The following is a 13,161-nucleotide window of genomic DNA, read 5'->3' on the forward strand; positions in this document are numbered from 1 at the left end:
AGGAAGAGCGGCGGGCAAGTTGAGAGTAGCCCGCAAGTTTCGTGGCATTGTAAAGAAGCCCCTCTGTACGAGAACCAGGACACTTTGCTGTGCAACCAAAACGATCATCTCCATCGTTCCCGAGTTTGAGTTTCTACCAAAGCGCCAGTCAACGCCCTCCGCCGCCGCCGGGATGGGCGCCAAGGACAAGGCGCAGGCCCCGCCCCCCGCCGCCGTGCCGGACCAGGCGTACCTGGAGGCGGTGACGGGGAAGCGTGACCGCCTGTTCGAGCAGATACTGGACAGGCAGGCCCGCCGGCACGCCGAAAACGGCGGCAGTCCCATCAAGTCAGTTCTCGATCCCTCTGTTTTGAATGAGTGGCATACGATTATCACCCCTCCCCTCGCTACCGAAAGAGTATGGACTGGGGGCATATGCTCTCTGCCTAGCACTGTACAAATAACATGTTCAAGTCTAATATAAACTTTTGAATCATACCTCTGATTTGCTTGTTAAACATTCAAGCGCACGCACGAAGTTTGTGGCTCACCAATATGGCCTGCCATCGTTTAGCTCATTTTTCGCATTGCCGGCCGCCTCGTGCTAAGACGCAAGTCATTGGTTCGAATCTGATAGAATGCTTGTCTACTAGATTGATTCATTTATTTTTTCTTTGTTTTCGAAACTTTCTCAAATAACTACCTGTACTTACTGAACTAATCTAGAATCCCTTTTTCTAATCAATTCTTGTTTTATACTGTACATTTTAAATGAATTTCCCTAAAAGGTAGAGGATGATCCATGAATTAATCTAACCATCAACTAAAAAAACTCCTAGATGAAAACATAACAGAAAAGTCAGAAAGACTCTTTGCTTTGGATCTAGGAATCGCCAGCTTCACGTGGCTGCAATTAGTGTGCTTTCGTGAGTGATATTATTATTTTCACTACGATGCTTCAGGATTACTTTGCATGATGGCACGGTCCAGGAGGGGAAGAAGTGGATGTCGACCCCGATGGACATCGCCAAGGAGATATCAAGCGGGCTAGCAGCTCGCTGTTTGATAGCTCAAGTGAACGGAGGACTGTGGGACATGACAAGGCCGCTGGAAGACGACTGCCAACTGAACTTGCTAACCTTCGATAGCAAAGAAGGGCGGGACACTCTATGGCACTCGAGTGCCCACATTCTTGGAGAGGTGAGTTCAAAGCTTGTCCCTGTCAAAGTATCTTTTGATGAGCATAGCATGATAACAGATAGTTCATTTTCAATTCAAGTTTCTTCTAACCCAAGGTAATGAACATACGCAGGCTCTCGAGCGTGTGTACGGCTGCAAACTGTGCATCGGGCCTTGTACTACGAGAGGGGAAGGTTTCTACTATGACGCCTACTACGACAACAATGTCACGCTGAATGGCTCGCATTTCGGTCGCATTGAAGACCGGGCTCGAAGAGCGATCGCCGAAAAGCAGCCATTCCAACGTATTGAGGTCTCCAGGGATGAAGCCCTCGAGTTTTTCGCTGAGAATAAATTTAAGGTTGAAATCATCAATGAATTGCCTGAGCACAAGCCCATTACGTTATATAAATGTGGCCCTTTGGTTGACCTATGCCGTGGACCGCACATCCCGAATACTTCTTTCGTTAAAGCTTTTGCTTGCCTCAAGGTAATTCGGTCTTCTTTCTTTAGCAAAGTTCTCGTCTTGATGGGATTTAGTAGTATTTCAGATTTGAATTTACATGTAAATGTTTTATAGGCTTCGTCCTCATATTGGAGGGGAAAAGCAGACCGTGAGAGCCTGCAGAGAGTATATGGGATTTCTTTCCCTGATGCTAAACTTCTCAAGGTACATCATCATGTATTTTTCTCTAATTTCTACTGGGATCTTGATATGGAAAGTCAGATATGACATGTTACTATACACAGAATAAGTACCTCGAACTTATCAAACATGGTAACAAAAGCCGAAACTGATTCCAATACCACTGTAGGCAGTTATTTGATCTGGTTTTAGATGTCAACAGTGCAAGATAAGAGTGCAAGATAAGAGTGCAAGCTGAACTTGTTTCTTTGAATTGTAACTATACATTCCTAACGATCATGTTCATGCTCTCATTTTATGAAAACCTGTTGTGTTTTACATACACTTTTATTGCTTGATAATCTGCAGGAATATCAACGTATGATGGAGGAGGCTGCGAGGCGTGATCACAGGTTATTGGGGGAGTCCCAGAAACTCTTCTTTTTCGATTCGCTTAGGTACCTTGGCATTCTCGATTAGATTTGTCTTTCTTATACTACTATTTTTTCATTCCTTTTACATCTTTGGGTCATGGTCATGTGCTAGACCTTTGATTAGCTTCACCCCTGTGCAGCCCAGGAAGTTGCTTCTTCCTTCCACATGGTACAAAAATAGTTAACAAATTGAAGGCTTTTTTGCGACAACAATACAGGGACAGAGGCTACCAAGAGGTAAGTGTTCATTTGTTAGGTACTCCAAGTAGTGATCTAAAACGTCTTATATTACTTTACAGAGGGAGTAGTAACTAGCTTTTCAGATCATTGACAGTTACATCTGTTTCCTTTGCTTATGTTCCTTATGTATTTGTTAGGTTGAGAGTCCAAATGTTCTCAAGATGAAGCTTTGGGAAACATCTGGGCATAGTGCGAACTACAAGGAGAACATGTTTCTTTTTGAGGTAAGCACCTGGTATGAACACATTACCGCAGGTGTGCTCGATGGAAGGCGGTATCGGGTAATAGAAGGAACTGGAAGATGGATATCGGGTTTTCTTGCTTGCTTTATTCATCTGGCCAAGTCCCCTTTACAGGGAAAGGTGTCAAAACCAAAACCAGATCCTAACAATCTAGAAACTATCTCAATAAGAGGAAACTTCTTGAAATATTTGATAACAGGCTTCAAATTAAACCACATTACTAACTGAAAGAACACAGGTGGATAAAATAGAAGCCACAACTTATCTCCAGCTCGACTTGCCACCATCAACTCTCTCGTGCACATGCACTACTACAGAACGGTTACTAGTAACGGGCCCGAAATGCCCATAGTGAAGAGCATGCCAACCCATCACTAGTAATCCGTCACTGGTACTTGCATACAAGTGACGGGCGGGCTTCAGCTATAAAGGTTTTTGCAGTAGAGACGCCCTGGTGGCCTCTTTTTCTGTAGTTCTGCGCCCACATAACGGCACATGCATGTACTCCGTAAAATGTTACTCCCTCCGATCCATATTAATTATCGCTGATTTAATAGAAATTTGTACTAAATCAGCGACAATTAATATGGATCGGAGGAAGTATAACATAATTGTAAGTATTGACAGGAGATTTGTTTTGCACAAGTCACAGAATATATCACCATCAAGTTAGAGACTGTTATGCAACTGTAACTTCTGTTGACTTGTATGTGCGCGTATTTGTAGTATCTAAGGGTGCCTATTTGTTTTATTATTGTGCAGATCGATGGAGAGGAGTTTGGTCTTAAGCCAATGAATTGCCCTGGGCATTGCATAATATTTAAGCACGAGACTCGTTCTTACAAAGGTGAGCTCCTTCTCTAATTTTAATTATGCTGTATATTTACTCCTTCGTTATTAAACCTGAATTCCGGATTGAATATGCTACAGAGTTGCCACTGCGCATTGCTGATTTTGGAGTTCTTCACAGAAACGAGGCTAGTGGAGCACTTTCAGGCTTGACACGCGTTAGAAGATTCCAACAGGTAAGGCTTAATACTATCCCTTGAGTTGCTAGTTTCAACAATTTTAATCGCCAGTTAGCGTCTTACAATTTTATTTCTTCCATTATTTAATTTTTTTATATCATTCCTGCAGGATGATGCCCATATTTTTTGCAGAGAGAGCCAAGTAAGTCTGGTAGACCTAGACCATGCATTTTTGTTAATATTCTACTCCCTCCATCACAAAACAAGGATCGCTCATTTATTACAAAGTTAGTACAAAGTTGTACTAAATCAGTGACACTTCTTTTGGGACGGAGGGAGTATTATTTAAGAAAGGGATTAAATTTCTTAGTGGAGATTGTACTCTGTGTGTGCCATTTCCAGCAAATTCCGGTTCTTTTGCATATTCCTCACATAAAGTGTTTGTTATGACTCTCTTTTTACAGTAGTTTCACTGTGGCTTGGATTTAGATTAGATGTTTCTCTCAGGTTGTATCACTGCCTACGTTTAAATAGAAGTTATTGCTTTGTTGCAGATCAAAGAGGAAGTTAAGAGTGTCTTGGAATTCATTAATTATGTCTACGGCATATTTGGATTTAACTACGAGTTGGAGTTATCAACGGTAATCATATAATCTTATCTATATTTTGGGAGCATCTACAAACTATTTGGAACTTTAGATCTCTATATATATATTCTAAACTTCAAAATGGTCGAGATACTAATTTATTTCTCCTGTATTATGTGTGTGGAATTCTTTTAATTAATTTTCTTGTTTGTGGAATTCTTATCTGCTATCATAGTTATGTATCTACTAGAACTTGGGCAACATGGCCTATCCTACTTCTACATGTACCTAGTTAATAAATTTACATATTTACAACATTTAAATCTAATAATTGTTGTCGATTACAGATTAATCGATAATCTTGACATCTTACATTTGTTTTTTCTAGAGACCAGAGAAGTATTTAGGTGATATTGAAACCTGGAACAAAGCAGAACAACAACTGGCAGAAGCCTTGGATGAGTTTGGGAAGCCATGGGAGGTAACTGGTCATTTTCCCTTAATGTCCGCATCACTCTATGCTGCCAGATGTTCAGCATCTAGTATTTCCAGTATAGGAAAAGGGGGACTTTTCACTAAATTATTCTATAATTTCTAATTATACTTGCATTCGACCACTGCCGTGATTTCATGCCCCCAAAATATTTTCTGTGATCACATTATTATGCTTTGGCTTGTCAATGCTGATTTCTTACTCAATTAAGTTATACTCTATGATGATCTACAGTGGTAGTAGAATAAAATTTAATGATGATATACTTTATACAAGCGATTGGCATCTGATGAGCATCAACATATTTCACTCTGGCATACATGTTGTTTTTAGTTTCACAGTTACTAATGTGAATATCTGCATATCTTTTAATTCATATTATGGTTGAAATTTCAATTTGTATCAGCACCTGTGTCTGCCTCACAATAATGTTCAAGTGCTATATCCCTATGCCAAGAAACTGCCTGGACCTGATTGCTTGTTGGATCTTCAATCAAGTTACTAATTTTAGATGTCGGTGTGCAGATTAATGAAGGAGATGGTGCTTTCTATGGCCCAAAAATTGATATCGGTGTGTTTGATGCCCTCAAAAGAAAATTTCAGTGTGCAACACTTCAGGTTCTATAGTTCTTATGTATGTTGGCATAAACTGTAGACAATATTCTCTTTTCTAACCTTTAATTAATGCCTGTTACAGCTGGATTTTGCGCTGCCTGTTCGCTTCAAGCTGACTTATGCAGCAGAGGAGGAAGCCAAGCTTGAGAGGCCTGTAATCATACATAGGGCAATACTAGGATCGGTTGAAAGGATGTTTGCCATTCTTTTGGAGCATTACTGTGGTAAATGGCCGTTATGGCTCAGCCCTCGTCAAGCCATTGTTTGCTCTATATCGTCCGATTCACTAGAATATGCAAAACAGGTAAATGGCCCTTGTGTGTTAGTTTGAAATCTGTTGGTGACTGTTTTTCCATTCGGTATGTTTAGCAGTTTGTCAGTATCTTAGCTGGTTCTCGTGGTAATCAATCAACCAGAGTTTTTTTTCTTTCAAGTTAAATGACAATCCTCTTCTGATGCTCAGGTTCATGCTAAGATACATAACGCTGGATTTGATGTTGAAATCGACATGACTGATAAGAAAATCCAGAAGAAGGTAATTCTATCATGCCTTTTGGCACAAACTCTTTCTTTCTTTATTAGTAATTTTTAGTTACAATGTATTTCAGTATTTGAGTGGCAAGAAGGTAGTCTCAGTTATGTGGTGTAGTAGTTTTATTGTTGGATCTCATGGATTGTCCATTTCTTTTAGGCATTTATTTATAGTGCAGCTGCATGTTTTCTTCATATCTCTGGTAGTTTAAGTAAATACAGCTTGTGCAGATATCAAAACATAATAGGTCGTGTATCGTTATGGCCGGTTTCATTTTCAGGTATGCGTGGCACAGTTAGCCCAGTTCAACTATATTCTTGCCGTGGGCCCAACAGAGGTGGAATCTGAAATGGTTTGACTTCTTCACACCCACTGTTGTCGATAAAAGCATTAGTTATGCCTTGTATGAAATTCTGAATTATATATGTGGATGGATGGCTCGTACTATTGCAGGTCAGCGTCAGGTTGAGAGATAAGCCAGAATTCTTCCCGATGAGCGTTGATGATCTCATCTCTCTGTTTAGGGACGAAGTAGCGGCCTACAGATAGGGCTGTCAGTCAGACAAGCTCGAAGCTCGCGAGCCTTTGAACTATGAGGACCTTTTAATTATGATGAAGTTTTAGATCCTTGTTGTATTGTAGTGTGTCTTGAACGTCTGAGCCTTGACGTACTACATGACTTGAGGATCATTTCTGTGGTGTGCTCCCCTATGTCTATGTGGGCAGTGTGTGATGTTTGGTGCCAGTTCTGTCAAAAAAATTAAAAATGTTTGGTGCCAGTGTCACCTATAGGTTCAGGTTCAGTCAAGATGAGCTGTGGTGTTTCTACATCATTTGCTCAACGAGATGAGCATGGGCCGGGCAATGTTTACTGTGTTGGCCTATGCACAGATGATTCGAGTATGAAAGAACAAATCGTGTCCTGTTTTTATACCAAGTCTATGAAAACTGGGCTACGTGCTTTGCTATGCTCGCTTGTCCTAGGCATCGTTTATAGCGCCCGCGTATGTATGCTGGTAGATGAGATAGGGGTTTTCACCTGAAATAGAAGAAGGCAGCAGACGACGGCCGGCGTGCGGCGTGGCCTCGGCGTTGGGGAGCGGCGGCCGCTGACGGTGATTCCCTTTTACTTTTCTGGACTCGTGGCCGAGAGCGCCAGCGACAGACCGACGAGCTGCTGCCGCCGGTGCCCTCCGACCGCCCCCGCGCAGGTTTGTTGCTGCGTCAAGCCCGTCCGCCCCTCCCTCCTCTGTCTAAACGCACACAAGCTGTTCGGCGCAATGCCTCAGAAGACACATTTTCCTTTCTTCACTTTGTTGCTCTTTCAGATTCAGATAGATCGACCGACCGGAGCCATGCCTCTCCCCGCGAACCTTGTAATGGGGTCCGCCTTCGTCGCGCTCGGCGTCACGCTCCTCGCCGGCTTCCTCTACGTCGCCGTCTGGTCCAAGGCCCTCGCGCCGTCCGACAACTGGTTCTTGCTCGCCGTTCAGAACGACAGGTGCCATCAATGATATCTACTCACCTCACCTGGAGCACTAGTACTTCACTTTCGTTTTGAGATTGCCGCGTTATTGCTCCGCCTGATCTGTTCATTGTTTTCCAGGTATTACTGCTTGCTTGTGCCCCTGACGGTCCCTGTCATAATCGTGGCTGTGTACCTGCATTGGCTGAGCATGAAGATGTTCAAGCATGCGTGAGGAGTAGCCGTGCTAAACAAAATCCATGTTGATGAGAATCATCGTAGGCATCATGAGTTCATCACGGTTTATTTTTTTTGCGGGGGATGAGTTCAACACACTTGAGATTGCAATATTTTTCTTTATATAAGACAAATTTCCTAGTGACTTTTTTCTTCTTTGGGAAAACTACGGTGGATTTTTGTTACCGGAAAATGCACTTGATCATATTATAACTGAGGTGTGAGAGCATCTCTAGCCGATCCCTTATAATTTAACTCCGAAGAGCATCTCTAACCGATCTCGTATAATCCTTCCGTGGAGGATAATAGGTGGCTAATTGGACCCCTACTCGGCGCAACCACCACCGATGCCCACGATTCCTGTTGGGATGAAGAGGCAAGACCCTTTCGCCACCCTGCCGGCCATCGCCGTCAACGCATCGTTGTCAGAAACGACCACCACGCCGCCGCCTACATTAAAAAAAGTTTGGGCACCAAAAAACCTCCTTGGAGCCACCTCACCGGCAACTACCGCTCACAGCAAGGTCGCTGCATCTCCGGCGACGGCAGGCTGCCGTCCCGCTGCTCCAACCGTCGGTAAGCGGGCAAGGAAGCTGACGGCGGCCGCACCGGCGCTCGCCGAGGAGGTGGCGAATAAGAAGGACAAGAAGGTGGCTCCGGTGCCTCGTCCTCGTCCGGCGCCTCGGACCTCGTCTTCGACCACCCCTACGACCACTCCTCTGGCATGTCCGGCCGCTGCTGCCGGCAATAAGGGCCGTGGCCACCAAGTGGTCGACGAAATGCCATCAAGGTAAAAAAATGTCTTTTCATTTTAGTCGGTGCATTGTTTGGCATTTCTTACGACCATAGGGTGATGAATATTGTTGTTGTTGTTCTTGTCGTGGTGCGTAGATGAACACGGCTGAAATTATTGTCATCTTTGGAGGAGTCGAATATGCTTGGGCTTGACAATCTCAACTATGACTCGATGTTCAATCATCAAGAGGGCGAAGTGGAGGCCGAGACCAAAGTGGAGGAGGCCAATGCCGAATTGAGTGAGTGAAAGTGCGTTATATCGACTAGAGGGGGGGTGAATAGGCGATTTTTATGAAAGTCTTCAAAACGTGGAAGTTATGAAGACAAACAGCAGAGATATGCCTATTACTATGCAGCGGAAGGTAGACTACACTAGGCAAGCCATGGTCAAGTATCAACAGAGTGAAAGCACTGTGACAAATAGCTGCAGTGTAATAAGGATCAGGTAGGAAGATATTATGAAGCCAAACAGATCATACACTCACGTTGTGAAGACAAAAGATAGAACAGACATGCAATGACTTCACAATGAGTAATCAGTAAGTAAAAGAAAGTGAAGATGAAACCAGTGACTCGTTGAAGACAATGATGTGTTGGACCAGTTCCAGTTGCTGTGACAACTGTACGTCTGGTTGGAGCGGCTAGGTATTTAAACCTTAGGACACACAGTCCCGGACACCCAGTCCTGAACACGCAGCTCAGGACACCAAGTCCTCACCGTATTCTCCTTGAGCTAAGGTCACATAGTCCTCGCCCAATCACTTTGGTAAGTCTTCAAGGTAGACTCCCAAACCTTCACAGACTTCGTTCACTGGCAATCCACAATGTCTCTTGAATGCTCTGAACGCGACGCCTAACTGTCTGGAGGATGCACAGTCCCCAAGTGTAATAAGTCTTCAGATCACACAGACAAGAAGACTTAAGTGATGCCCAATTTTCTCTTGCTCTGGGTGGTTAGGGCTTTATCCTCGCAAGGAATTCTCTCTCTCAAAAGCTTCGAGGTGGGTTGCTCTCAAACGACAAAAGCCGTACTCTCAATCTGAGCAGCCAGCCGTTTATGGTTGTAGGGGGTGGGCTATTTATAGCCATTTGGTAACCCGACCTGATTTGTCCGAAATGACCCTGGGTCACTAAGGAACTGACACGTGTCCCAACGGTCAGATTTCAAACTCACATGGCAACTTGGCTACAAGCAAAGCTGACTTATCCGGCTCTGGACAAGATTCGCTCTCATTGTCTTCACTCGAAGACACAGGTTTTTGGTTTAGGCATCACTTCAGTCATTCTGACTGGTTCTCCTGGACCCCACTTAACAGTACGGTGGTTCCTATGACTCAACACCAAAGAAAAAGAACTACGAAAGATCTAATTCTTCGAGCTCCATAGGCTTCATATCGTGTCTTCTCTTGTCATAGTCTTCAATGTGAGTATCTTCATATACCACCTTTGACTTCAATGTCTTCATACATTTTTAGGGGTCATCTCTGGTAGTAAAACCGAATCAATGAGGGACTTCTACCTGTGTTATCCTACAATTCTCACAAACACATTAGTCCCTCAACTAGGTTTGTCGTCAATACTCCAAAACCAACTAGGGGTGGCACTAGATGCACTTACAATCTCCCCCTTTTTGGTGATTGATGAAAAACTAGTTGAAGTTTTTAACGGGGAATATAATCTGTGAATTTGTAAAGGATAAGGAATTGTCTTCATAAGTTGCAAGGGCTCCCCCTGAAGATGTGCATATAAGTTAGTTTGCTTTTGGAATGCAAATGCACATGGCGGGTTGTACTTGTGGAGATCCACTTCAGCTTATGATGACAATCCACTATGCATGTGAAAGTATATGAAGATAATGACATGCATAATGGAAAATGAACGTCTGCAGAATGAGCTAAGTGCGGAATTTATCGTCGCACATGCGGAATTTATCTTCGCAAAACAAGGTGGCAAGCAAGTAGCAGACGACCATCTAGTTTAAGTGTTACAACTCATAAGAGCCAAATGTAGCAAAAAATGAGAGTTGTAAGCACGAAGCAAAATATAAGGCACCCACCCATATGAACCCGCTTGAAGACTATCAATCTCATATGCTTCTCCCCCTTTTGTCAGTAATGACCAAAAAGGTTTGAAGACATAGAGCCTCTACTCGTTCCCATGAGGAGTAGGTGAAGTAGCAGGGTTGTTGATGTTGTTGGGCAGTGCAGAAGAGCTTGGAGGTGCTGAAGCAGGTGGTGGTGAAGTAGCATCATCTTCTTCCTCAATAATTCTGGCAGTGACTGTGGCAGCAGAGGAAGAGAACTCAGAGTCTTCAAGGGATGAAGTTCCTAGCAGCACAGCCCTTCGAGGAGGTGTGGAGTCAAACTTGAATCTCTCAGTGAAGCCATCCTCTTGAAGATCAGCTTCAGAAAGCATCATCGTTAGCCCTTTCCATGTGCGGCGATAGGTCTCATGGGCAACGAAAGCGTTCTTGGTGGCAAGATTTCGAGTGCGATTAACATCCACCAAGAGGCTTTTCATCTGACGCTTCAGCTAGTCATGATGCCTATCTTGTTTCTGATGTAGGGCCACAAGAAGCTCTCGGTCATTGAGAACACGAGTGCGCTTCTTGGGTCTTGAAGCAGTGGCACTGTCAGTGGCTTCAGTTGAAGCAGGGTGTGGTGCACGTGTAGTGCCAGCCAAAGGATACACCCGAGAAACTGCTTCAATGCCTTCAACATTCTGAGTGAAACTCTGATGTTCTGCATTCTGAAGACTTAGAGGTTGCTTGGCAGGCTCAGAATATATGGCTTCAGTTGACATGTCCACGTCAGGCAAGAAGATCCGATGGTTGCGGGCTGAGGGCTGATACTTGATGGCGGAGTGTAGCTTGATTAGCCGCATGACCCAAGGGGCGTAGTACTTCAAACCAAACAGATCCATGCCTGATGCAGCAAGTTGGCGTATGAAGAAATCATGTGCATTGAAGCATTTTCCATGAAGTATATAGAAGACCAAAGTCTTCATTGCACCCTGAAGCTTGGCATTTGGAGAGTGCCCTTTGATGGGCCATAGAGTCCGCCTGATGATGTGATAGATGGTTCTGGGCAGGTACTCAAGGTCTTCAACGAAGAACTCTGTTGGATAAGCAGCATCTTGAGGCAAAGGCTTCATCATGCTAAGCATTTGACTCATATTAGGTTCTGGTCGCTGAAAGATGCTCTCAATAGCTTCAGTGTGCAGCTGACAGCCTTGCTCGAAGAGATCTCCAGGAGTGGGCAGGCCAGTGAGCTCAATGATGTCAAATGCATTGGCTTCATGATGAATGTTGCCAGTCATCCACTCCAGGATCCAAGTCTTCGGATCTCTGCTGTATCCTTTGATGTGAAGGGTGGCATAGAATTGTAGCAGCAGCTCTTCATTCCAATGCTCTTCATCAGTGACAAACTGCAGTAGACCCACTTGCTTGAAGCAATCCAACGCTTCTTCTAGACAGGGCAGACCAGCTATAGCTTCAACATCAAGGCGCTTGTGTGGGAAGATGCGACCTTGGTTGTAAAGAATACAAGAGTAATAGCTTCGCTGAGGATAGTGTTGGGGAACATAGCAGAAATTCAAAATTTTCTACGCATCACCAAGATCAATCTATGGAGTAATCTAGCAACGAGGGGGAAGGAGAGTGCATCTACATACCCTTGTAGATCGCTAAGCGGAAGCGTTCAAGTGAACGGGGTTGATGGAGTCGTACTCGTCGTGATTCAAATCACCGATGATCCTAGTGCCGAACGGACGGCACCTCCGTGTTCAACACACGTACGGAGCAGCGACGTCTCCTCCTTCTTGATCCAGCAAGGGGGAAGGAGAGGTTGATGGAGATCCAGCAGCACGACGGCGTGGTGGTGGAAGTAGCGGGATTCCAACAGGGCTTCGCCAAGCGCTGCGGGAGGAGGGAGATGTGTCATGGGAGGGAGAGGGAGGCGCCAGGGCTTAGGTGGTGCTGCCCTCCCTTTCCCCCACTATATATAGGGCCAAGGGAGAGGGGGGCGCAGCCTTTGACCCTTCCTCCAAGGAAGGGTGCGGCCAGGGAGGAGTCCCTCCTCCCCAAGGCACCTAGGAGGTGCCTTCCCCCTTTAGGACTCTTCCTTTCCCTCTTCTCTTGGCGCATGGGCCTCTTGGGGCTGGTGCCCTTGGCCCATATAGGCCAAGGCGCACCCCCTACAGCCCATGTGGCCCCCCGGGGCAGGTGGCCCCACCCGGTGGACCCCCGGGACCCTTCCGATGGTCCCGGTACAATACCGGTGACCCCGAAACTTGTCCCGATGGCCGAAATAGCACTTCCTATATATAATTCTTTACCTCCAGACCATTCCGGAACTCCTTGTGACATCCGGGATCTCATCCGGGACTCCGAACAACTTTTGGGTTACCGCATACTAATATTTCTACAACCCTAGCGTCACCGAACCTTAAGTGTGTAGACCCTACGGGTTCGGGAGACATGCAGACATGACCGAGATGACTCTCCGGTCAATAACCAACAGCGGGATCTGGATACCCATGTTGGCTCCCACATGTTCCATGATGATCTCATCGGATGAACCACGATGTCAAGGACTTAATCAATCCCGTATACAATTCCCTTTGTCTAGCGGTATGATACTTGCCCGAGATTCGATCGTCGGTATCCCGATACCTTGTTCAATCTCGTTACTGGCAAGTCTCTTTACTCGTTCCGTAACACATCATCCCGTGATCAACTCCTTGATCACATTGTGCACATTATGATGATGT

The 13,161-nt window shown here is 44.9% G+C and overlaps 2 protein-coding genes across 2 annotated transcripts; both read left to right on the top strand.

The window, feature by feature from the left end:
• Positions 1–51: 51 nt before the first annotated feature.
• LOC125515065 (threonine--tRNA ligase, mitochondrial 1-like) lies at positions 52–6,673 on the top strand. The gene is made up of 17 exons (XM_048680487.1): positions 52–327; positions 942–1,179; positions 1,292–1,648; positions 1,739–1,828; positions 2,153–2,241; positions 2,358–2,454; positions 2,595–2,681; positions 3,462–3,546; positions 3,630–3,724; positions 3,837–3,869; positions 4,222–4,308; positions 4,643–4,735; positions 5,273–5,365; positions 5,445–5,666; positions 5,826–5,897; positions 6,175–6,246; positions 6,348–6,673. The coding sequence occupies exons 1-17, from the start codon at positions 173–175 to the stop codon at positions 6,441–6,443; spliced, it is 2,061 nt and encodes a 686-aa protein (XP_048536444.1). The 5' UTR covers positions 52–172; the 3' UTR covers positions 6,444–6,673.
• Positions 6,674–6,829: 156 nt separating this feature from the next.
• LOC125515074 lies at positions 6,830–7,752 on the top strand. The gene is made up of 3 exons (XM_048680496.1): positions 6,830–7,105; positions 7,223–7,395; positions 7,501–7,752. Exons 2-3 carry the CDS (start codon positions 7,250–7,252, stop codon positions 7,592–7,594), a joined length of 240 nt encoding a protein of 79 aa, XP_048536453.1. The 5' UTR covers positions 6,830–7,105; positions 7,223–7,249; the 3' UTR covers positions 7,595–7,752.
• The last annotated feature ends 5,409 nt before the right edge of the window (positions 7,753–13,161 follow it).

The sequence above is a fragment of the Triticum urartu genome, chromosome 1 (assembly GCF_003073215.2).
Source record: "Triticum urartu cultivar G1812 chromosome 1, Tu2.1, whole genome shotgun sequence".
In the NCBI taxonomy this organism is placed as follows: Eukaryota; Viridiplantae; Streptophyta; class Magnoliopsida; order Poales; family Poaceae; genus Triticum; species Triticum urartu.

What these genes read in the sequence shown, in the direction of transcription:
- LOC125515074 (XM_048680496.1), top strand. Translation starts at nt 7,250, where the DNA reads ATGCCTCTCCCCGCGAACCTTGTAATGGGGTCCGCCTTCGTCGCGCTC. An exon ending in CTCGCCGTTCAGAACGACAG is followed by an intron (nt 7,396 to 7,500) that starts GTGCCATCAATG and finishes ATTGTTTTCCAG; the next exon opens with GTATTACTGCTTGCTTGTGC.
- LOC125515065 (XM_048680487.1), top strand. Translation starts at nt 173, where the DNA reads ATGGGCGCCAAGGACAAGGCGCAGGCCCCGCCCCCCGCCGCCGTGCCG. An exon ending in GGGACAGAGGCTACCAAGAG is followed by an intron (nt 2,455 to 2,594) that starts GTAAGTGTTCAT and finishes TGTATTTGTTAG; the next exon opens with GTTGAGAGTCCAAATGTTCT. An exon ending in TTCAGTGTGCAACACTTCAG is followed by an intron (nt 5,366 to 5,444) that starts GTTCTATAGTTC and finishes TGCCTGTTACAG; the next exon opens with CTGGATTTTGCGCTGCCTGT.